The sequence below is a fragment of the Bubalus bubalis genome, chromosome 5 (genome assembly GCF_019923935.1).
Source record: "Bubalus bubalis isolate 160015118507 breed Murrah chromosome 5, NDDB_SH_1, whole genome shotgun sequence".
Classification (NCBI taxonomy): Eukaryota; Metazoa; Chordata; class Mammalia; order Artiodactyla; family Bovidae; genus Bubalus; species Bubalus bubalis.
Window position 1 is genome coordinate 65,761,769 of NC_059161.1, and position 26,979 is coordinate 65,788,747.

General features: G+C 35.1%; 1 protein-coding gene across 5 annotated transcripts in view; it reads right to left on the bottom strand.

Annotated features, from left to right (window-relative positions):
• BRINP3 (BMP/retinoic acid inducible neural specific 3) overlaps positions 1–26,979 on the bottom strand; it is a 482,278-nt gene that overhangs the window by 74,947 nt on the left and 380,352 nt on the right. For all 5 annotated transcript variants that reach the window (XM_006067708.4, XM_006067709.4, XM_006067707.4 and 2 more), the window contains one exon: positions 14,931–15,153. In XM_006067708.4, coding sequence (XP_006067770.1) covers positions 14,931–15,153 — 223 coding nt within the window. The remainder of the gene's footprint in view (positions 1–14,930; positions 15,154–26,979) is intronic.

Genomic DNA, 26,979 nt, shown 5'->3' on the forward strand with positions numbered 1-26,979 from the left:
TACATGTTAACAGGGGAATAATCAGCATGAAAGTTTCATGGATAACATCATCATTCTGATTTTAAAAATGGGCTTCTTATTTGAGATAATAAAACTATCACAGCATTCCAGTAGTGGATGATGTTCAGATTCCTATTTATTTTGGCAAGTAAACATACATCCATTTCTCACATAAAGTAAGTAAAATTGTGAGAAATGATTCAAGTAGAAATGAGGTTGATTTTCAACCTTGAGTTAAATATGTGTAAAAACTGAATGTGCATCTCTTCTAAGAATTTTATTGTCAATAAAACTATAAGATTTGGGGAAACACTAGTGTCTTTAAATCTATATAGATCCTCACATTGTGGTCAATACATGGTTAATAACTGATAGTTAATATGATGTCAACAAATAATCAATTTATTTCCTGTGTTCCATAACATATTTTCTCTGAGATATAATTTCATGTACCGATTAATCATCACAGAAAGGTGTGCATTTAATGCAACCCTTCATCTCATGCAAAATATTGAGGTAAAAATCATAGAGTTCAAGTATATTTAAAAAATGTATTTTGGTAAACAAATTAGCATTTAACTTGAAGTACCATATCAAGTAATTCCTTCATAGAGATGAGATAGTGTAGTCTCCAAGTCTTTCTGAGAAAGCAATTAAAGCAATTATTTGTCAGGAATTAGTACCTAGCACTCAGAAATCATCTAAGAAGTTGAGAAAATAAAGATTTTCTAAAATCATTTCAGCTCAAGGTAATTGTCAAATATTGTATGGTGATTGAAGTGATTGCATTTTAGCTGAAAACAATTCTAGAAGCTGCAATATTGAATTAAAAATTGTGCTATGTTGTTTTCCAAGTGTTTACTTTGAGACGGTAATGGGCATTTTAGGACACAAAAATGTTTGCTCCGTAAAATCCTTGTTTAAACAAATCCATCTTTTTTCTAATTGTAGGACATTGTAAAACATTTGGCATCCATATATACAAAGTAGACTTTCAAGCAAAGTTTATAGTAATTCAAATTCCAAATTTTCTTGACTATGGCTGTTTTTAAAAAGTATGTGTTATGTATTAATTTTAGAAAATAAACATTAATATCTCACAAAATGCAACTTTTTAGTGGAATGTAATGAAGGAATATCAACTGCTTAGTGAGGAGAAAAATGAAGGCTTCCGAAAGCAGAACTTCCAAGTACCCTCTGTGTCATGAGCCTGTGGGCAATGTCAAATAAAGAACTGGTTCTGATTGTTTAAATAAAGTGGTTCTCACTTCAAATAGTGCTGGAGAGAAGCATCTTAATCTTGCACACTGTGGAGTTTGCCTCCAAGATGCTATGAATAGGACTTTTATTTCCAGAAAGTTCACTTAAGTGTTAAGATAGTTCTCTGGAGCTGTCTATGTTGATGATATTCTTAAATCTGACTATTTAAGCCAGCAACCCCATTGAGTTCCGGGGGGAAGGGAACTTGAGGGTGACAGGCAATCTTTCTTGGAAGACTGTTTAAATGCCATGATATGGAGTAGGAGGTATTGAAATGACATCAGGACAGTTAACCACATGAAAACAAAGGAACAAACCTCTCTTATTTGGAATATGTGTTATACTCATGACTATTCCTCTTGGCTCTTAGCTTCCTTTCCCTCTGCTCAGAGAATAAGCCAATTTAAAAGAAGGATAAGACAATACTATAAGGTTTTCATTTAAAACATATAATAAACTTATGACCACAGTTCACACACACATCCAAATAAACATATACACACGAGCCCACAGAATTTCCAAAAGGAGCAGAGCCTTTTGATTCTGTTAATATTATCAGAAGTGAAGTGAAGTGAAGTCGCTCAGTCATGTCCAACTCTTTGCGACCCCATAGACTGTAGCCTACCAGGCTCCTCTGTCCATGGGATTTTCCAGGCAAGAGTACTGGAGTGGGGTGCCATGAAGCAACTATCTAAAAAGAGAGCCTCTATGTTTTAAATTTTGATCACTTTTCTGTATAGATTGTGAGTTGGAGACAGCATTCTCTAGGCAAAACTCCATGGTGACTAGTTCTCTGATTGTTCCATATGACCTTTATCCATGAGGAAAAAATAATACTAAGAAGGGAAAAAAACAGAATAATCCCACAGATTTTCATTGTTTTAATATTATTTTGCACTCCATCTAAAATTAAAGACTTCTATGACTACCATATGAGGACTTCCCTGGTGGCTCAGATGGTAAAGATTTTGCCAGAAATGCAGGAGAGATGGGTTCAATTCCTGGGTCAGGAAGATCCCCTGGAGAAGAGAAAGGCTACCCACTCCAGTATTCTTGCCTGGAGAATTCCACGGACAGAGTAGTTTGGCAGGCTACAGTCCATAGGGTTGCAAAGAATTGCACATAACTGAGTGATTAAGCACATGGACACATGACTAGCATATAATTGATATTTTGTCAGTGAGTATGAATTTGCCTTAAAAGATTTGTTTTCATTTAACATCTATCAAAATCTAATAAACTGAAAGATCATGAAATCAGTGCTGCAACTGAAGGTCAAAGTAGAAACTTTATAGATAAAGATAAGGACATTTTAGAGCTGGGAAAACTAAAACATAGGCTACCCCAAAAGTGAGGTGAAGGAAAGAGCATGAGAGAAAAAATAAATTTGCCTACTTTGAATTTGTTTGGAAGTGGCCTATACCCAGGAGAGTGGGCACACCATTTTTTTTTTTTTTTAATCCCCTCCTTGAAGATTCATCTTGCTGGCTTCCTTGAATCAGAATCCAATCAAGTATGAGCTACACTATACAAGAAACAATGTGTTTCTTACAACATTTATACCATTATCCTATGACAAACTTTATTTTGACTATGAAGCACATTTTGCATAAAATTCAGTACCATATTAGTATTGACATGTACATAAAAATGATATTTCTATTTACAAATAAATATTTATTTAAGTGTCTTTCATGTACTGGGTACTTTATAATTCCTCCATTTTTCACATTTCTCAATAACACATTGAAGATGTCAAAATACGGAACTCGTTATATAAAAATTTACAGATTCGCTATTACCTAGCAAATGCCTATGAGTCATCATGGAATGGTTGAAACACAAAAAAATAATTTAAAAATTACTTTTTAATATAGAAATGCAAAGAAAATTAATATCCTGACTTTTCCATACAGTTTCATATGAAATTGCTCTCAGCAAATTCCCTTATATTAATATATAAAAGCCATTCTTAATTAAATCACAAATTCTGCAATATTAAAGGATTCTGGAGGCCATACAGTAAGGCCCTTTTAATAGTTGGGATACAAGTTTGGATGCAGTAACATAACCCAAATAAGATTGGCTTCAATAAACTTCAGTTTCATTTTCTCTCAAATACGAGTACAAATATAAACAATCAAGGAGTGCAAAGCTAACTTCAAAGAGATTAGATATAACTAATATTAGTATGTTTTCTCATGTCATAGTTTTTAGTTCTAACCATCACATCTGCATTTTAGTTAGGGAGAAGATGAAACATATATTCTTCTTTCTTTAAGGATTCAGTTCAGTAGCTTCATGAATTTCTTCCACTTACATCCATTTGTTATCCATCCAACATTTAAGGGAGGCTGAGGGGGTGGTACAGCATGTGCTTTGCCAAAACAAAGGGTTGCATTTGAAAAGAAAGAGAAATAAAGGAAGAAGGGATGTAACCTTTCTGTTGTTCAGTTTCTAAGTCGTGTCCAACTATCTGAGATCCCCATGGACTGTAGCATACCAGGCTTCCCTGTCCTTCACTATCTCCTGGAGTTTGTTCAAATGTCCATTGAGTTGGTGATGCCATCCAACTATCTCATCCTCTGCCACCCCTTTCTCTCCTGCCCTCAATCTTTCCCAGCATCAGGGTCTTTTCCAATGAGTCTGCTCTTCGCAGCAGGTAGCCAAAATACTGGAGCTTCAGCTTCAGCATCAGTCCTTCCAATGAATATTCAGGATTAATTTCCTTAAGGATTGACTGGTTTGATCTCCTTTCAGTCCAAGAGACTCTTCAGAGTCTTCCCCAGCGCCACAATTCAAAAGCACCAATTCTTTCATGCTCAGCCTTCTTTATGCTCCAATTCTCATATTCACACATGTCTACTAGAAAACCCATAGCCTGGACTATATGGACCTTTGATGTCAAAGTGATGTCTCTGCTTTTTAATATGTGGTCTAGGTTTGCCATAATTATTCTTCCTATGGAGCAAGCTTGCTTTCTAAGGAGCAATCATCTTTCTATTTGATGGTTGAAGCTACTTCCACAGTGATTTTGGAGCCCAAGAAAATAAAATCTGTCTTGGTTTCCACTTTTTCCCCATCTATTTGCCATGGAGTGATGAGACTGCATGCCACAATCTTTATTTTTTTCATGTTGGGTTTTAAGCTAGCTTTTTCACTCTCCCTTTTCTCCCTCATCAAGAGGCTCTTTAATCCCTTTTCACTTTCTGCCCTTGGAGTGGTACCATCTGCATATCTGCAGTTGTTGATATTTCTCCCAGAAATTTCAGTTTCAGCTTGTAAATGTGAACCTCTATGACAACCCCACAATTTGTCTTCTAGGTCTATTAGGTCCTCATGAAATCATATACAAGCCCTTGTCCTTTGAAGTAGAAGGTTTTTACTTTACTCTCCCAGGCCTCCCTTGAGTCACTGAAGGCTGGTTCAAGAGTTAATAATTAGGAATATGAAGATGTAGAAACAAAGAATAGCTGCTGGGCTGGGAAACTGGGAAACATTTAAGCTATAAGTCCTTCCTATAGCAGTATCACTGTACTCTTAGTTCCCTGGAACTATAGATAAAGGCTTGACACACATTCCTAAGTTGTTTTTTTACAGGAAACAGACCCTTTACCAGATGAAAACTGCTGACTGAAAAACAGATCTTAGACTGGTTGAAATCAGAAGGCTGATGACATGTGAAACTTCACCTTGATGCCAACCAATTAGAGAATTGTCCACTGGCTGATCACGCACCCTGAAGCCTCCTCCCTCACACTGTGTTTAAAACTCCTTCCTTGAAAGCCACTGGGAAGTTCAGGTCTTTTGAACATGAGCTGCCTGTTCTCCTACCACATGTTGAATTTTGGTGTAGTAGCTCAGACTAATATCCACAATTATTCAAAAAGGCACTGCAGTTCTTATTTCTCCAATAAATCTGTGTGAAGCTATAAAACTACAGTTTGCAACAGATTGCATGCAGAAACAGCAGTGGGGATTCAATTATCTTCTCTTAAGCCAAATATTAAAGAAATGTGCAAAAATCATTAAAGTTTAAATGTTATATATGTTATTAATAATATGTAATAAGCTTGCTTAATGTTCTTTAAATTGTATTAATAAATGCATATTTTAAAATCTGTTTTAATTTTACTATGGTAAATACAGATTTCAATTTATATATACATATATATGTAGATTTATAGCTTCCATAACAAAAAAGCTTTTCAGATTTCTCAGTAATTGTTATGCATTTGAAAGAGTCTTGAGACCAAACAGGTGGTAACTTCCAGTCAAGATCATCAGAGAATTTCAGCAAGAAGATTTATCACTAAAATAACAGAAAACAACTAAGCTTACTGTGCAGAGTGACTCATAGAATGATGCTTAAGGCCATTAAAATGGGCCAGTTGAAATTAACCCCACCCTAAATTTTTGTTTTTTTGGTAAGGGAATAATATCTATGCCTCTATAATTCTTCTTGCCCAAGTTGACAGTAGCCTACTTAAAGCAGGTTTAATTTATTTTTTCTAGGAATAAATAATGTAATACCACATAGGATATATCCAAATTTATATCTGTTTTTAAAGAAACAAAAATCATCACTTGATTGCTGATTATATACTTATTAATAGAAGATATGAACTATAAACCCTGATCACTTTTTTGAATATTGAGAAACTAATTTAACATATCCTGATAATGACTTTCATTTCTGTATTTCTATTGTTTATAAATTAGGAAATTACTATTCTTCACAGATTTTCATTTTCATGAAAATCTTCATGAGCCAAACAAAATGTGATTTTTTAACAGCTAAATTTACTGTACATCATTGCTTTTAATATTATGTATTCATGGCTCTTTATTAGTTGCTATAAAGTACAATTGAGACTTGACAAGTACCATTAAGAGTATGTCAAGGCTGTATATTGTCACCTTGCTTATTTAGCTTATATACAGAGTACATCATGCAAAATGCTGAGCTGGATGAAGCACAAACTGGAATCAGTATTGCCAGGAGAAATATCAATAACCTCAGATACACAGATGACACCAGCTGCATGGCAGAAAACAAAGAAGAACTAAATAGCCTCTTGATGAAAGTTAAAGAGGGGAGTGAAAAAGCTGGCTTAAAACTCAACATTTAAAAAACTAAGATCATGAAATACAGTCCCATGACTGCATGGCAAAAAGATGGGCAAACAGTGGCAACAATGGCTGACTTTATTTTTTGGGACTCCAAAATCACTGCAGATGGTGACTGCAGCCATGAAATTAAAAGACAATTGCTCCTTGGAAGAAAAGCTATAACCAATCTAGACAGCATGTTAAAAAGCAGAGACATTACTTTGCTGACAAAGGTCAGTCTAGTCAAAGCTATGATTTTCCTAGTAGTCATGTATGGATGTGAGAGTTGGACTATAAAGAAAGCGGAGCATGGAAGAATTGATGCTTTTGAACTGTGGTTTTAGAGAAGACTCTTGAGACTCCCTTGGACTGCAAGGAGATCCAACCAGTCAATCCTAAAGGAAATCAGTCCTGAATATTCATTGGAAGGACTGAAGCTGAAGCTGAAGCTCCAATACTCTGGTCACCTGATGCGAAGAACTGACTCATTGGAAAAGCCACTGAAGGCAGGAGGAAAAAGGGACAACAGAGGATGAGATGGTTGGATGGCATCAGCGACTCAATGGACATGAATTTGAGCAAGCTCTGGGAGTTGGTGATGGACAGGGAAGCCTGGCATGTTGCATTCTATGGGGTCACAAAGAGTCAGACACAACTGAGCAACTGAACTGAACTGAAGACTTGGCAATAACTTGTGTTTTTTCCTTGTCCTCTTTCCCAGGCCAATAGTCTCCCAAATTGCCTTTTTCAACGTTATGTAATAATTCTGCCTTGGATGATTATCTATATGCTCTAGTAATACAAAGACTTTGATAAAATTAACTATCAAAACAAAGAAAAAACAAACATATTTACTGCCCTAGACATTAAGGGGCCTCCTTTATCTCGAGAGTTTTATGCCATGTTGATGATATTTATTACCACAGGCAAATCACATGTTCATACTTCATTTTTGCTGTTTCCAGAATATATTGAAAATGGATCTGGATTTTATTTGATTTCTATATATTCTAGATTGATATCTATTTATATCTATCAGATTTAAGAAGTTAAAGAAACCAACTCCAATGAACAAATGTTATAAGACAAAACTATTGGAAGCATAGTCAGAGGCAGTATCTCATATATGCATTAAAATGCATTAAAAATAAAATGCATTATTATAAAAATAAAATAAAAATAAAAATGCATTAAAAGAGCAAGTTTATCTAAGGTGAAGAGGCACTATTTTGCAGGAAAATATCAATGAGAAATTGTAAATTGGGATTCCAAGAGCAGTAAACCAAATTAAAAAAAAAAGTTTATAGAAAGATTTCAGTAAAGAGGGGGCATATTGAAAAGAATGGGGGTCAACAAAGAGAGAAAATGTCGGATATTCAGCAAAGGAGGTAGAAAAAAGAAAATAGGCTAAAAAAGGATGAAAAAGAACTCAGGGGAAAATATGATTGAAAAGGATTTTTATACATCATTACTGTATGCCAGATGTTGAGAAACAGTATTCACAAAGATTTCTCCCCACGAAAGTGTTAAATATCTATTTTCCTTGCATGAATTATAGAGTGGTAACTGCTTGCTTATCATGAGGGACACAAAGGGTCATGTTTTGAGTTTGAGAAGGAAAAGTTGAATAACAAAACTTCGAAAGAGAAGTACGCTAGAGAGTCAAATGAACACAGGAGTTTAAAGGACACCTGAATTCTCTATCTCCTATTGGGTTCACATGCCAGCTTCATTGTCATACACCATGGACAGTATCCTTACACAAAAGAAACGGCTGGCTAGTCTCCTCACCCTCACATCTCATAGTGTTAACTGATAGAGACAAAATCAGTCTGATACAATATAAATGCTATGTCTTGCCTAAATTTACATGTTGGAATCCTAACCCCTGAAGATGATGCTATTGGGAAGTGGCGCCTTTGAGAGGCGCTTAGGTCATGAGGATGGAGCCCATGTGAATGAGATGAGTGCTCTCCACTAGAACCCCACCATGATGGCCCCTAGATCCTGGACTTTAGTATCCAAAACTACAAACAGTTGTTTGTGAGTCATCCAGTTTGAGGTATTTTTTGTTTATAGCAGCCTAAACAGACAAAGGCACTGTCTCAGCTTCATTTGAAAGAATGGGGGAGAGCATTCACCTGCTTAATGGAGAAACAAAACAGAACATGATACGCATATTATAACAGGCAATCCAATTTATGTAGAGTGGGAAACATTTTACATAAAGTAATAATTCATTGCTGTGTGCGTTCAGAGGTTGAACTAAAGTATTAACAAAAATATCACAGAGCACTCATCAAATATGTATTGAGCACTTGTTGTCTGGGAATGTGAGAGCTGTCTCTAGAAACTCCAGCCGAAAACTAAGCATTCAGATTTCTTGAAAGTCTGCCTGTATCTCATCTTTTCAGCATTCCACTGGGCAGGGTAATTCTTCCCCAATACATTAAAATTTCCACAGTTCATTTCAGCATTACCAGATTCCCTTTATCCTCCCCTACCCACAGATACTGTTCAGTGTTTCAGCTTCATTTTCCTCAAGTGTTCATGTTGTTTGTTCTTCTTCATTCATAATCATGTCATTTTGAATTGGACTAGAATTGGAGATCATAAGGAGAAGGAAGAGAAAAATGGGAAAGCTGGCTGACTCCATGAAATTATACAAATCTGCATTTGGAGATGAGTTTGAAATGGCACTTCAGTTAAGATCAGTTTGATATATAAGATTTTAGATTATTGCTACGGAAGTTACGTTAGTTAAAATGCATATGTATATAAGTACATATTATATATTAAGGTATATATAATGTATAAATCTATATATAATGTATATATTTGCATTTAATTCACGGACATAATATATAATATATAGCATATGTACATATATTAATATGATTGTATATGAGTTATTATTAGTAAAATATTCAGTATTAACTCACAAATACCTGGATTCAAGATTCAGTCTTATTCTATATGTTTTCCATATGATGGATACTAAAGTAATAACTTTCTTTCCTTAACATAACATGAACTATATTTATAAACTTTTCAATGATATACAAGTTAAATACTTTTAATACACTTGATAGCGTTTTTAAAGACAGAGAGTACATATTAATATTATATTAGAGTCCATGTTGGCAAAATTTTACTGTAGGAACCAGGTAGCAAATACTGTAGGGTTTCAGGAGCATGCAGTGGTCAATAACTGCCAATAGGGTATGAATGGCACAGACAATATATAAACATATGGGCATGGCTTTTTTATTGGTGCATATTTTAATATAAATTCATACCATCCTCATCCATCAAAAATACTATTCTCCTTTTGATTTTTTTTCAACAGGCTGATACAAAAATTGGTGAGGGATAGATTTGACCTATATGCCAATTTCTGACTGCTATCATAGAGAATATATAGGAGGTACATGACACAGCTCTCAGACAAAGAATGACACAGACTTCAAGTCATCCTTTGCTATGATGTTAGAGAAGTGATTTCATCCTATATCACTTTCCAATGTTAATGAAGAAGAGATAACTTTGCAAAAACATTTTAATAAAAATGTTTAGGTTAGTTGCAGTTTGCATGCACTGGCTCAGGATATCCAGCTGCACATCAACTCCATGAGCCATGACAGTACATTGATAGCTTGAAATTGACCATGGTGGAAATATTTCTACCACAAAAATCAGTAAATGTGAATAAATTAGGTTTTCTACCCCTAGAGAGGTGGTTGTCAAGCCTTTACCAAGAGACTTTTAAATGTAGTATTTCCATGGACCCTTGGCTACTCTGTGAATAAGACGTGACAGCACAAAATAGTGTAGTTGAGGTGCTCTCTAGGAATATTACATGAATACTTTTCAATAATTGCTGCAACTATTGTTCTTTAATGAAATGAATATAGCATTTTTACTTATCTCAAAAACTTTTGAATAGCAACAAAAGTTGACTACCTCAAAGAAACCACATGATCATAGGCTTTGGAATTCACTTCAGTGAGAAAAAGCATTTTGATGCCATGGGAATTCATGAGAGGGATAGTAGTAACAATGCAGACCTGCCACCTAGATAGAGGGCCACACTTTACCAGAAAGAATTACATGCTATATTATGAAGAAAAAAAAACAAAAAAATCAACTGCCCCACCATTATATGGACTTCCCTAGTGGCTCAGATGGTAAAGCGTCTGTCCACAATGCGGGAGACACGGGTTCGATCCCTGGGTCGGGAAGATCCCCTGGAGAAGGAAATGGCAATCCACTCCAGTACTATTGCCTGGAAAATCCCATGGACAGAGGAGCCTGGTAGGCTACAGTCCATGGGGTCGCAAAGAGTCGGACATGACTGAGTGACTTCACTCACCATTATATAGAAAGAATTAAGAAATAATGTTCACTATCTATCTATCTAAGAAATAATGTTAGTGAGATATATTTTGCAGGTCTCATTTTTCTTTGTTTCTACTTCTTTTTCCAGATTTTAGAATATCAGATATTGAAAGCTAGTTCTGAGAGCTGGACAAGTTCAAGAGGAAAACTGAAAAAAATTCCATAAAGAAAGGGCAAAAAACAAAAATACCTGCTAGAAGTGAATCACTGATTACTTATTCACTTTCCCTTTCAAAAATTTCTGAAAATACACCCCACAAATTTCCAATCTCTTTTCCACTGAATTCTGCTAACAAACTCTACTACATGCTGCTGCTGCTGCTGCTGCTAAGTCACTTCAGTCGTGTCCGATTCTGTGCGACCCCATAGAGGGCAGCCCATCAGGCTCCTGTCCCCGGGTTTCTCCAGGCAAGAACACTGGAGTGGGTTGCCATTTCCTTCTCCAATGCATGAAAGTGAAAAGTGAAAGGGAAGTCGCTCAGTCGTGTCCGACTCTTAGCGACCCTATGGACTACAGCCTACCAGGCTCCCCCATTCATGGGATTTTCCAGGCAAGAGTACAGGAGTGGGGTGCCATTGCCTTCTCCCTAGTACATATATATGTGTGTGTGTGTGTGTATATATACATATATATATATAGTTTCCCTCTCAGTCCTGGGTGTTCTTTGGAAGGAATGACACTAAAGCTGAAACTCCAGTACTTTGGCTGCCTCATGCGAAGAGGTGACTCATTGGAAAAGACTCTGATGCTGGGAGGGATTGGGGGCAAGAGGAGAAGGGAACGACAGAGGATGAGATGTCTGGATGGCATCACCGAATCGATGGACGTGAGTCTGGGTGAACTCTGGGAGTTGGTGATGGACAGGGAGGCCTGGTGTGCTGCAATTCAGGGGGTTGCAGAGTCGAACACGACTGAGCAACTGAACTGAACTGAACTGAATGTAATTTTAGTACATGAAAATCTATTAAGATAGGAAAAATAAAAACAAAGCAAAATCTCACATACCTGGTAAAAGAAATATGGTGATGAAGAAAAAAAATTCAAATTCAGTAAAAATCTAGCAAGTGGGCTGTATTTTTTTTTTTTAACTGTGTGGGATGACAATAGAAAACATAGAAATTAAGCTAAATTGAAAAAAAAAAACAAGTCAAGAAAAAGCCTGAACTATCTTTGATTTATTTAGTTAAGTTTTGGACAACAAATATTTAGTTCTATAGCTTTTTGAATTTGTTTCAAGTAATGCATCCTTCTATTATACTGCCTATTTATTTATTCTGCACACACGTAATTTGAATTCTTGCATATTTTTCTTAGAAATATTGTACTGTAATGACACTTACGAATGTTTAATTTTTATTTTTACTAGAAATTAATGTGTCTCTTTTGACATATTTTATTCCACTAGTTTCCTTTTCAGGTCCATTTTCCACTTATCCCTTAAACATATTTCCTATGATATTACATTCAGATCTTATGATTTCATGCGCACTGATGTTTGCCATCTTAAGTTTCTCAAATCTCCCCTGAGCTTCATATATATATATATATATATATATGCATATATAATACATATATAGATACATATATAATCTCCAGTTGTTCTTGATTAAAAGAACACTTAAAGTCAACAAGTTATATTATAAGCAAACTCATCAGTTGCTTCCATGTCATTCTCTTGTATTTCCTCTTATGTTTGAAGATGAGATCATCTATTTCAATGGTTTACAAACTCTAGCTCACACGGGGAGAATAAAGTTCATTGCAATTAAATAAGTGTCTTTTTCAAGCTGTAATTCTCTGTTAGGGAATATTTACTTGAAGTTTGAAGACAGATATATAAAAAATATCTTATGCATGAAATAAATAAGAAAACTTACAGGAAGTATAAAAGAACAAATCTTAATGGTAGTGCTTAGAGAGTAATTTACAGCAGTGAATGCTTATGTTAAAAAAGTGAAAGCTATGAAGTCAGTAACCCATGTTTTCTCTCTATGAAGCTAGAAAAAGAAAATTAGAGCATTCACATAAAGCAAATAGAAAAAAAGAAATAATAGCAATCACAGTGGAAAATCAAATAAAAACAGAAAAATAATAGAGAATATAAAGGAAACTAAAAGTTAGTGTTTGAAAAGAAAGAAAATTGACAAACTTACCAGACAGACAGATAGACAGATCAGGAAAAGAGATGGACAACAAAATGAAAAGATATCCCAGATACTGGAAGGAGATATTTTTATATCAAACAGTTTCTAAAGCAACGGGGCATCCAAATATATAAATTACTCATACAACTCAATAATGCAAATTAAAAAAAAAATAAGAGGGAAGAAAATTCACATAGATATTTCCCCATAGAAGGTACAAAATGGACTATAAGCACATGCAAAGATGTTTAGCATCATTAGTCATGATGGGGAAATGTAAATTAAAACCACAAAAGGATATTACTTCACAACTGCCTGGATGACTATAATCAAAAGTCAGATAATAAAAAGTGTTGGTGATGATGTGGAGTAATTGGAGCTGTCACTCATAGTAGGTGGAAATAATAAACAGTAGAGCCATTTTGGAAAACAGTTTGCCAGATCCTCAAAATGTTAAATATAGGATTATCTTCTGAATAGTCAATTCTGTCAATCCTAAAGGAAAGCAACCCCAACAAACCATTTGGAAAGACTGATGCTGAAGCTGAAGCTCCAAATTTTGGCAACCTGATACAAAAAGCTGACTCACTGGAAAAGACCCTCGGAAAGATGCTGGGAAAGATTGAAGGCAAAAGGAGAAGGGGGTGGTAGAGGATGAGATGGTTAGATAGCATCACCGACTCAATAGACATGAATTTGAGCAAACCCTGGGAGATAGCAGAGGACAGATGAGTGGCAGGCTACAGTCCATGGGGTCCCAAATAATTGGACATGACTTAGTGACTATACAACAACAACATATCCAAGAAAATTGAAACATATGTCCAGGTTAAAAAAAATAAAGCACACGTAAATGTTCACAGCAGCATCATTTATACTTGACTAAAAGTGGCAACAACCCCAAGTCCATCAAAGGATTAATTGATAGGTAAAATAAAATGTGATATACTACTGATGCATGCCACAAATCCATGAAAGAAGTCAGTCACAAAAGACCACATATTGTACAAAATGTCCAGAATAATCAAATCTATGGAGACAATTAGCAGATTAGACAAATCTGGAGAGACAAATAGCCAAGGGATGGGCATGGGAATATGGGGAGTATGGGCAAGGGAGTATGGGGCTAAAAATGGGTCCAATGAAAGTGTTCTTAACTTAGATTGCATACATGTTGAATACGCTAAAATCCAATGATTGTAAAGAATGCAAATGATTTATTTTGAAACTGAATTTTAAAATGTATAAACTTTATTTTTTTCAGTGAAAGAAATTTATAATTATAGATTTCTTAATAATTTAATAATCGAATCAAAGTTCAAGTATTTTATATTGGTGATACTGATACAAACACATTTTTTACTGAAATTTTTTCCTAAATTTTTCCTTAGCTTTTCCTTTTATTCATTTTCAACCTGCTTGTACTAAGTAAATGCAACTTTTTACTGCCCTCACTGATCAATACATATTAAACTACCAAATCTAAAACCCAGGCTTCCCCAAGTCAGTTCAGACACAAATATTCGAAGAGTCTGTCAGCATTCATATACATTGTTTGAAACTTTCACAGCAATTTTCATACATTCACGTAGAATGAGATTTATGGTTTTAAGAACGTGTCAAATAAATAAAATGTAGATGCTTTTATTTAAAAGTTACCTCTTGAGAAATATCACTTTTTATTCCTGCTTACTTCCTATGCTTACAATGTAACTAGGTTTTGTGGTTTATGTTCACTGTCACACAATTATCAGATGATTACCCTGTACAACAAGTTAGAATAATATCTTGATTCTAATGATTAAAAAAAATTAAAAAAAAAAGTTAGTCTTTGTGTTCCCATTATAGCATTATTTTGGAAAATAACTGCAATTAATCATTTTGAGACTTAAGACAATATGTTTTCAAATCATCTCTAAAAATATGAATAACAGTGTATTATGTATATTACTGCACCTACATTCAGAAAATCAGTGAGTTGTCCTCAGTTGTCTACATTACTGCACTTGTCTTACCTTTGTCTTGGCAGGCTGATGAGGGGTTGTTTATGACACCTCTTGCTAAGGCTAAAGAGCTTGTGTACAATTTTCTGCGCCTTTAGGAAAAGTTGCTTCATGCTGTTCTCCAGTTGTTCATAGCGGCGCTGAAAATTAGAATCCATTGTCCACAAATGCATTATGGTAGATGTGTTGAGGAAATAGTTCATGGGTAGCCTTTTCATAAAGAACTTGAATTCATCTGGAAAAAAATGCCAAAATTCAACACTTTACTAATAAAATAATCAGTTTTCCTCTTCTCCAAAGTATATTTAGTATGTTAATGCTGAACAAAGGCAATCTATTATTCTCTGTGTGGCAAATTAATAGCAAGAAGGTAATTTTTTATGATTTAGGATTATTTTCTCTTTTGTTCCTCATAAGATAGAACAAGAACATTCGTAGAAAAAGGTAATTAAAATAATTGCTCTAAAGCAAATATTTGGGGTAAAAGTTTAACTTGAACTTAATTTTTCCATGTTCTCCTTTTGATGATAAGTGAATTTGATGGTGCTGAATTTTTTTCCCCAAAGTTAATAGTCATTAATCTAGCTTTTCTTTCTGGCAACAGCATTAATCATGTTTCAAGTATTGTTTATTAAATAAATATTTTCAGAAATTATCCTTAAATCAGTATAAGAGAATACACAGATTTTCATTAATAAATGTTTGCAGTGGTTGAAGATATATTATCTGGCAAGTGATACAAACCCTATTTTAATCACTATTCTACCCACAAAAAATTTACACAGCATGCATTAAACCTCAGTCTGTTTGTGCCTGATTTCCTTGTTTGTAAATGAGATAGAAAATTTTTGATTATAAAAATAGCATTTTACTTTAAATTTTTATGAAGTTGCAAATAAATTGTTTTAGTTAGTTGTAAATGTCCAATTCAAAAATAGTTATTTTCAAATACCAGTTATAGGTGTTAGTGTTTACTTGAATTTGGACAAAGTATGTTCATACTGATTCCTTGGTAGAGACTGTCTCTATTGAGTGTTTCAAAACCCCCAAGTTATCACTAATATTTAAAAAATATGCCATTCACATGGGAAAAGATAAACTACATTAATATACATATATAAGGCAATTAATTTATATATATTTTACAAACCAGGGCTATTTCAATAATCAAATCCAAACTATTTCATCAGTGATGGAAAAGGCAACTTGTAGACAATTAACAGAAAATTATATTCATGAATGTTGGGTTGATATTTTTTCTAGAGCAAATAAATACAGAATTCTGGCATGTTTTGGATGTTAAATGCATCCAGAAGAACAAGGAAACAAAAGGAAAACCAGGACTTTTTATAGTAAAATTCATCAGGAAAGAGTTTTGAGGATATATCCATTTGACATGCTTCAAATCACTTTTTTAAGTAAGCAGAGTATAAATAAGAGATGCATTTTAAAATTCCAATTTCACAGTCCTCTACATTTTGTTTGGTCCCATATGTCTCCTTTGACAAATTCTCTCCTTTGAATAAAAGAGTTGGGGCATGGAAATTGGAAAGCATTCCCTGGATTATTCACAGAGCAGATGCCACTACTTTGCAAACTAATCATTCATTTCATTTCATTGTCATCTTTTACTTGAACATTTCTGATAAGCTTTTATTGTTTCATGGGTTTGCATATTTTAATTATTTTCATTGTTTGTTATAGTAGTATTATAAAAGTTTCTAAATCAGTACATTTTATTCAAGTTAAAGAATCTATTCATTTATTTATTTCACCAAAGTGGATGTAACAGTACATGCCAGCTGAAAACTGGCACTATGTAATTTTTAAAAAAGGGTTTTAACATGACGTTTGAATAATTACTTCATTACGAAGTCATTAAGAGTCACCATCGATAGTCCCCAAAACAGTTATCGGACACCTGTTGTGCACAAAACATACAGCTATTTCAATCTCTGAGTGGGAATATGAATAAACATTTCATCTTATTTTTTTAAAATGACAAATGACATGTAATATTTTAAAATGTTAAAATAGCATCCTATCTGAAATTCATTCTACTTAGAAGTCAATAGAATGTCCAGAAATATTCCTCTGGATATTTATTCAGTTAATAAAAATTATGTTTATATATTAGGAAAATGAAATTTGAATGATACATTAGAATTATTATACAAACCTCCAGATTTACATAACTACAAAGAGAAAATATAATGATTAGTGGACACCAGATTACAGTTAACCCTATAATAATGTCCAAACTCATGTAGAAAATAAAGTGCTCTTGCTTTTAAAACAGCAGCTAAACAATGACTGTGGTGGTTTAGTTGCTAAGTCATGTCAGACTCTTGCAACTCCATGGACTGTAGCCCGCCAGGCCCCTCTGTCCATGGGATTGTCGAGGCAAGAATACTGGAGTGGGTTACCATTTCCTTCTTCAGGGGATCTTCCCAACCAAGGAATTGAACCCAGGTCTCCTGCATTGAGGGCATTTACCGATTGAGAATTTACCAACTGAGCTATGAGGGAAGTACAAACAATGACTAAGCATACTTTTTTGGGGAAATAAATGTGTAAAAGAAAAAAAAAATAATGTCACATAAAAATATCCTAGGATTAATGAATTAATGAATTAATTAATGAATTAATGAATTAATTAATTCAGTATCTGGGTTATTAGAGAGAGATTAATCTGGAAACCCCTGTTTGCAAGATATGTATCAAATGAGTACTTTTGCTCAGCATAGTTTTGAGGACTATGAGAAACAAAACAACAGCAATATCAGTGGTAATAGACATCCTATATGTAAGTCAGTCTTCTTCACAAAACTAATTCACATGAAGTAAAAAATAATACAAAAGCAGATGCATGATATTAATGAATTCTATGGAGCCAAAGAGAATTAGCGCAGGTGATGTCTTTCCGATAAATTATAGAAGACTAGCGAGGCACCATGTAGACTCTCAAGATTACTACTGCTCTTCCAGTAAAAATGAATTTTTTTTCTAAAATAGCTGAACAAGGTTTGTTGTTGTTGTTTTTTCCCTCTCCTCTAAAACAAATTCTAGTTAACACTTGATATCTAGTTAGTTAACTTTGAAATGAATTCACTGTCTCTCTGTTAACACGAGTTCTCGCTTTGGCAGGAACTCAATTGCAGGGCTTTAAATATTAACTCAGTCCCCTCAATAGTCTTTCATGTAAATTTTATCGGCACAGTTATGTATGTTGAATGCAGATGACTTTTAGTTTTGTAACTCTAATGTCAGCAAAAAACTTTTATTTTTGCTACTGCATTTACATATTAATCTTATGTATTTATATGTGTATGGACTTTATTCTCATGCTTCACAGTTGAATTAAATAAGAGTGGAGAACGGAACATTTTTGGATGTAAAAGGACCAGACATAATATGTAGATCCTGATTTGTGCTTCTGTCTTCATTGATGAACATGCAAAGCTTTGACCAGTGTATTGATTATACATTTTCACATATTCAGAACCTCTGCTCAGAACAGCTTTGAACTATATTTTCAAGAGTGTTCTAAAGCACTCTAAATTTTCTAAAGCTTTGGGAGCACATAATTTACTTCCTCAAAAGTGTAGAAAAGGAATCAGATTATTATTATTATTATTATTATTATTATTATTCAGAGATGATTTCTTGAGTTGTAAAACCACCAACATATCCAAAACAGAAGCTGCTTCCATTAGCAAGTAGGACTATGGGTGGGCAGGATTCAAGGAGGAAATTTGTGCTTTTATGATTTTTATATTTCATATGAATGTGTTATTCTACTAAAATGTCAATAAATATTGTTAGCCAGTAAAAATCATAGCCAAAAAATACTACTAAGTTGTCAGTTCAATATGTATATATCTTATATTTCAGACATTTATATAAAATGCTATTATTTAATGACTTGTTAACATAAATGTAAAAGTCTACTGGCTCACATTCTGGTTTTTGTTTTCTGTATCAATTACTATATTGGTACAAAGTACCTTTTCAGTAGAAATGACAATGCAGTATGGATAATAATTTTAAGTATTATGAAAGCATAGCAATAGTCTTTACTAACAAAATATTGTACAATGTATAGCAAAATAAAGAACATGGACACAGAACATCCTTAAATGAAAGGATGTAATAAGCAAAAAAGATGTGTATCAGATATACATGAAGAATCCATGAAAACATTTGTTTTTAACCAGAACTCATCTGTTCATTTCTCATGAGAAAAATAACTTATTTTGAGATACTACTGGTCTAGTTCTTCATACATGTATCTCTTGTTTATGTTTGTAAACAAAGAAGTTTTAAAATAATACATGTTAATAATATATTCTATTAACACAAAATTTTCTGTTATCAGTAAGTTAATCAAACAAATATTAATTCCTTATACTGAATGCAGTACCTTATCTATAAATGAACACATGTCAAATCTAGTCTGCTATTTTAAGACTGGGTTTTTATTTATTAGTTTGTTTAGTATACAGTAGGTTTTTACCTATGCTAAGTACTACCTCCAAAGTTGAAAAATAAGCATCAAACTCTACCACTGAACTTCAAAGTTACTGTTCACTCAGAGCCACTTCTAAAAAGTTGTTTCTTGAGAATCACAGTTTCCTAGAAGATAGTATGGACTCATCTGTCTTCCTCTGATTTTCAAAGAGAAATATCTACCTAGGAAATAATTTAATTGCAATCCTTGACACTACAAATATGCAAGATTTAAAGAGGTAAGATAAAAAACTAAGAAATAGATGGGAGTGTGAGTAGGAAGAAGGGCTGATGGGAACAAAGTTGAGACAGAAAATTTAGGTAGTCTCCTGAATGACAGAAAGTTACTAATGACTGAAATGGAAATCTGACCCTTGAGGGAGCACAATGAAGAGGCAAACTTTGACTCACCCCATAATCCTGATTAGAACTGCTTATTTTTTAACTTTTATAAAGTTTTCTTTTTCTCCAAACATTTCCAAGGAACTATTTGAATCATTTGTATCAGTTGAACATTTTCTCAACTTCTATAGTAAATCACTGATAGGACTTTGGGTGACCACATATCAGTGCAAGTCTATTCAAATCTTTCTATTAAGCGTGAGTATAGAGTTTATACTGAAATTGACAAAATACTAGAATGCTGCATAAAATAAATGGCAAGCCTGTTCAATAGCTTGTGAACTAGCCAATTTTATGAGGCCATAAAATGAGGGGTTCATGCAGGCATAAATCAGAAATAGAACCTAATTCCTTAGTAGCTGGCCTAGAAATGTTGTGCTTTTTCTGATCATTTTCTTTTTCTCTGAAAGATACTTTTATTTATGTTAAAATATTTTAATACAGCAAGACAATTAATCTGTCCTTCATCAAATTGCTCTGTTTATAAACCCCCTTCAAATGTCTGAAAATTTACCCAGAGCCTATCTCTACAATTATAACTATAGTTATCTCTATAGTTATAGTTTATCTCTATAACAAACTATAACTATAGAACAGTCAAGACCCAGGTCTTCACATTCCCAGCACCCTTGCAGCTACAAGATATAGCTGCATCATCTAAGAAATATAGGAATCAAGTGAACACCAGCAGAATTTGGATCTTATGCTGTTGAAGCGATAACAGAGGATGCCTAGAGCACTGTTCAGGGAGATAGTGATTGCAGCAGTAATGCTAGTGTTTGCTGCTATTGGATGATCAGCCACTCAAGATGGTTGTCCTCCTGCTCTCTGTCTGTCCTCTGCTTGACCACTGCCTGCTTCACCTATACTATGCTCATATGATTGACCTTCCCATGTATTGGCCCCAGGCTTCAACTAGTGACTATTCTAGTTTTAGATCAGAACTTCAACTATGCTTATCCAAAGGGCAGTAAGGGGCATGCCCCTCTGCTGGTTTCCTTGGCAACCAATAAGCCAACTTGACATCAATTCCCTATAACTGGTAGCCAACTCCTGCCCATGGGAGCAAAGAAGGCCACCTTGTGCTACCCCACTGTCCACCACACATGGTGAGGTGTTGCTCTAGGGTCTTGCTTCAGATGTGTAAGCTCTACCCATCCATTAAACAATTAATGCTTCTGTAACTGACTCCAGGCTCTTTCTTCAGTCTTGAAGGTGGGCAAGTGCAGGCCTTAAAGGCCTGGGGAGTGCAGCCCTATAGAGATCTAGGGTTCAATGCATTCAGCAGTGGTGATCTCACTAAATAAGTCTTATGCAAGATTTTTTTTTTAATTTGTCTCAACCAGGTAGTATGAGTATGATTCTCTAGCTTTCTTGAAGATTCTATATGCTAACCAATATCCTTTCATTGATTCCGTATTAGATTAGGTTATCTAGAGACTGATTTTCTTACCTTCATCCAAAAAATAAAAAATTTTGGGCTACTAGAGGTACTGGTATCATAAGTGGTTTGTAAGAATCTCCATGGATAATAGGAGACTTTCTGGGTTTGTTAGGGAAAAAGACTTTTTAAATAAGTGCAGTATTCAGGGTGGAAGTTTGACAATAGAAGTACCACCTGTGTTAATCTAGAATGAAGAGTTTGTTGAAGGCACATTTGGGACTATGTGCCTATATAGAACTGAATGAGGAACATAAAAATTTCAAAGACCGAGACTGACTTGGTTACTACAAATAGAGATGGCTTGCTTAAAGAGCTCAAAATCCTACTTTTTTTTTTTCTCAAAGCACAGAATGCTGGAAAGGACTAAAAGAGATCTTTTATCTCTTGCAGCTGTAGGGCTTCAAAACAAATTTTGATCCCAAGACTGAATTTAAATTCCTGCCAGATCTGTTAAAGTTGGAAAGAACATTAGAAAGGGTGGGAACCTGGGAACTGGAAGGTTGATTGGGGGAAGACTGGGATGAACTCAGAGTAATCCAGAACACTAATCCTCACTTTCTTTGTCCCCAAGAAACAGCATCTTCTCTCCTGCCTGATGGACTAGATTATCTTGCTTCGAGTCATTGTAATGATTTTAATCAAAGAAATCACCTTCATTAGGAAGCAAATTTCATCATATCCCACTTCCATCATCTATCATGTCCCAAGGGAGTTTATTGAAAATATTCTGACTTTCCAGTTGTTATCAAGAATTTGCTGATTTTCTACTGGAGAAAGAACATTAAATGCATTGATAAAAGGAATGCATGCATATCTGATGAATATTATATTCTGTAGGATGGGGACATCTGTTAGTGGGAAATCTGTGTGAAATCGGATGGTGGGCTCTGGTTTCAATTAGGATACAATTAACCCTCTGTGACTGAGGCCTAGAAACAGATATTACACCTCAGAGGCACAGTGGACATTGGTATTGTCATAGATGATAAGTCCAAGGTGCTATTCAAAAAAGTCTACCTGGAGGAATTTTAGAATTCACTAATCAGGTCATGGTTCCTTGGGATTTAAATGTGGAATCAGTGCTTTGAGGTCCTATTTAATTTGTATAATTGAAAGGAAAAAAATCTGCAAAAGCGGCTTGACTTGAGTTTTCCTGAGAGAAGAATGCTATCTGTAGTTCTGAATGATTTCAAGACTCAGTACTCTTATACCCTACTTAATAGACCACATGTTTCTTTTGCATTATGAATTAACCCCTTGGGCTCCTAATGCCACATGAAACAGAAAGGGGCCTTATAGAAAGTAAACAGTAAACTGGATTTTCTATGAAGCCTCCTCAAATCAGGTCTAATGGGATCCTAACCCAGACCATGTTTATTTTCTGGTCTCTGACTAAAGAATTAGAAAAGCTCTGTCTCACTAACCTATCAGGTAAAACCTATAAAGCTAAGATGGATAAAAGGAAGCTTCCTTCTCCTAGGAAAAGACTAAATTCAGGTGATACTGCTTTTTTTTTTTTTTTAATGCTTGACATGGTTGCAGGACTTGGAGATCTGTTCAATACTGAACATTTTGAAAATAGTAATCGCATTACATCTCTAATTAACTCACATATTGGCGATCGCTCAATCACAGAGTAACTCTAATTAAAGCTGCCATTCCAGATACGGTAGCTTACTGGTGACTGGACTCCTAGCACTAGGGGGAAAGTTTCTTCTATGGTACAAACTCTCTTATCTGTCATTATAAAAAGGGAAGCCTGGAAGCAGTTTTCGTTCCTATGTCAGCTATGAGAGTGAAGCATCTCCATCATATTCAAGGGTCAAATCATTTCTCAGCCTCTGTCTGCCAAATGTCTTCAAAGGAATGCAGACCATTGCATCCTGTCATGGGACATATTTTGTTAATGACATCATACTAAAAAATACGTGAAAAATACAAGTAACAGGTATCCTGTCTGCTGGCCAATATCTTAGCTTATCACGCCTCTGATGTGTGAGTGAAATTTCTGAGAGTCCAGAGCACATTTGGGTAGCTTCTCCAAAGCAAACAGCAAGCAACTGCTCTCCTCCAGCTCTCTTTAATAACAAAACTCTACAGATCTTTGAAGAAGCAGCAAACAAATTATCTGGTAGCATCACTGATAACGATGACTGAAATGATCTCTCTTGGGATGTCAAAGGTGCACACTGCAGATGTGTGTTCTCCTTATACACTCAAAAGATGGCACTTATCATGTGATTTTGTTACTGTTCCTGGCACAGCCTCAGAGCCAGGCTCTCCAGTTCTGCTGATTCTGTCAGCTACCCAATCTGCTGTCTGCACATAAATTCCTTTTTTGCTACAGTCAGATTCTGTTCTTGCAAGAATGCTGACTGATACAGTTAATAGGGCCCTTAAATATAATTAGAAGATGGAGTTCAACAAGAGTATAACAAATATTTTTTGAGTGTCTAATGTGTAACAATCACTGTGCTAGTTAAGAGCTAAAATTACATTAATAATCATTTTTGTAACTGTAGTAGTAATTTCTTCACAGGTTTAGTAAATTAAATTGGATAATAATGAAAATAAAATACCTTTTACATAATTAGTGATAAATAAATGCTAGCTATTATTCTTCTTTTTATAATTTATTCCATGTTTCTATGTGTGCCGGGCTGAGCAGTTAAAGTGAATTTTCTCATTTAATCTTTCCAGCAACCCTATTGCTGGGTACTGGGTAACCAGTACTGGGTATTGCTGGAGATGAGTACTATTATACTCAGCATTTCACTGAGGAGGACAAGTGACTTAGCAAGATTCAATCAACTGTTCAAAGTGACACAGTTATTAATTAGAACCCAGAACAAAAGACGCCTGTTTGAAAGAAGTGTGCTCCTATCTTTATAAACATAAACTCTTTTGAGAGTTGACAGAAAAACAAAATTATTCCTTCTTTTTAAAGACTGCTTTTCTTTAGTAGATTCTTCACAAATATTGCTATATCCAATCTCATAATAATGCTGCAATAGGATGGGCAGGTTTTATTGAGATGTGATGTGAAACAATTTTGAATTAAAGGATCATTCAGTTCAGTTCAGTTCACTGGCTCAGTCATGTCTGATTCCTGTGAACCCGTGAATCATAGCACGCCAGGCCTCCCAGTCCATCACCAACTCCTGGAGTTCACTCAAACTTATGTCCATCGAGTCGGTGATGCCATCCAGCCATCTCATCCTCTGTCATCCCCTTCTCCTCCTGCCCCCAATCCCTCCCAGCATCAGAGTCTTTTCCAATGAGTGAACTCTTCGCATGAGGTGGCCAAAGTATTGGAGTTTCAGCTTCATCATCAGTCCTTCCAATCAATACCCAGGATTGATTTCCTTTAGCATGGACTTGTTGGATCTCCTTGCAGTCCAAGGGACTCTCAAGAGTCTTCTCCAACACCACAGTTCAAAAGCATCAATTCTTCTGCGCTCAGCTTTCTTCACAGTCCAACTCTCACATCCATACATGACCACTGGAAAAACCATAGCCTTCACTAGATGGACCTTTGTTGGCAAAGTAATGTCTCTGCTTTTGAATATGCTATCTAGGTTGGTCATAACTTTCCTTCCAAGGAGTAAGCATCTTTTAATTTGATGGCTGAAGTCACCATCTGCACTGATTTTGGAGCCCCAAAAAAATAAAGTCTGACACTGTTTCCACTGTTGCCCCATCTATTCCCATGAAGTGACAGGACCAGGTGCCATGATACTTACTATTCTGAATAATGAGCTTTAAGCCAACTTTTTCACTCTCTTCTTTCACTTTCCTCAAGAGGCTCTTCGGTTCCTCTTCACTTTCTGCCATAAGGGTGGTGTCATCTGCATATCTGAGGTTATTGGTATTTCTCCTGGAAATCTTGATTCCAGATTGTGCTTCTTCCAGCCTAGCTTTCCTCATGATGTACTCTGCATATAAGTTAAATAAGCAGGGTGACAATATACAGCCTTGACGTACTCCTTTTCCTATTTGGAACCAGTCTGTTGTTCCACGTCCAGTTCTAATTGTTGCTTCCTGACCTGCATATAGGTTTCTCAGGAGTCAGGACAGGTGGTCTGGTATGCCCATCTCTTTCAGAATTTTCCACAGTTTATTGTGATCCACACAGTCAGAGGCTTTGGCATAGTCAATAAAGCAGAAATAGATGTTTTTCTGGAACTCTCTTGCTTTTTCCATGATCCAGCGGATGTTGGCAATTTGATCTCTGGTTCCTCTGCCTTTTCTAAAACCAGCTTGAACATCTGGAAGTTCACGGTTCATGTACTGCTGAAGCCTGGCTTGGAGAATTTTGAGCATTACTTTACTATTGTGTGAGATGAGTGCAATTGTGTGGAAGTTTGAGCATTCTTTGGCATTGCCTTTCTTTGGGATTGGAATGAAAACTGACCTTTTCCAGTCCTGTGACCACTGCTGAGTTTTCCAAATTTTCTGGCATATTGAGTGTAGCACTTGCACAGCACCATCTTTCAGGATTTGAAACAGCTCAACTGGAATTCCATCACCTCCACTAGCTTTGTTCATCATGATGCATTCTAAGGCCCAGTTGACTTCACATTCCAGGATGTCTGGCTCTAGGTGAGTGATCACACCATTGTGATTATCTTGGTTGTGAAGCTCTTTTTTATACAGTTCTTCTGTGTGTTCTTGCCACATCTTCTTAATATCTTCTGCTTCTGTTAGATCCATACCATTTCTGTCCTTTATTGAGCCCATTTTTGCATGAAATATTCCCTTGGTATCTTTAATTTTCTTGAAGAGATCTCTAGTCTTTCCCATTCTGTTGTTTTCCTCTATTTCTTTGCATTGATCACTGAGGAAGGCTTTCTTATCTCTCCTTGTTATTCTTTGGAACTCTGTATTCAGATGCTTATATCTTTCCTTTTCTCCTTTGCTTACACAGAGTCAATTATGAAGAGAAAATAAGAAAAATAATGAACTCAAAGAAATATAAAAAGAAAGATCATTTTATATTTCTCTGAGGGGCAGGACAAAGTTTTATTTTTCTTTATATTTTCCCTTTACAAAAGTCTAATACAGCACATTACACATAGTATGAATTAATAACATGTTTCTTAAATGGCAAAACTGATTGACAAGATTAAGAAAGAAAGGTTTGAAGCTAAATGTGAACATACATAGAATAATTCATTTGGAAAAGTAAAGTTTGATCATATGAAATATGAAGCTGCAGGTAATTCACATGGGAAAATAAAGCTGAAATAAGATGTGTAGTATAGTTCTAAGCTTTAATATTCAGGTTGAAGGCAAGATTATGAGATCAAAACATTGATAAATGTCTTCATTTATGGATGAGAAACTGGCAAATGGGGTTCAGGTGGTAAGGTTACAGTGCATGTGAATTTCAGAGTATCAATAAAAAACCAAAATATCCTGAAATGACATACAATCACTGTTATAAACAAAACTGAAAGTACATACTCATATTGCAGAAGGAAAATTTATGAATTGTATCTTTTAAGTATCAAGCACTCTTCTAGGCACTTAGTTCTCTTAATTCTACATAGTTATTAATGTTACAGCCACTGGGTTAAAACCATACCTATAACTTAAGAGATGCTGAGTAAATTTTGCTAGGAGGGAAACCTTGTAAGTAGCACCTGGAGAAAAACTGGTGAACACATAAGCAATGTCTGCTGTAAGATCAAATCCATCTGAAAC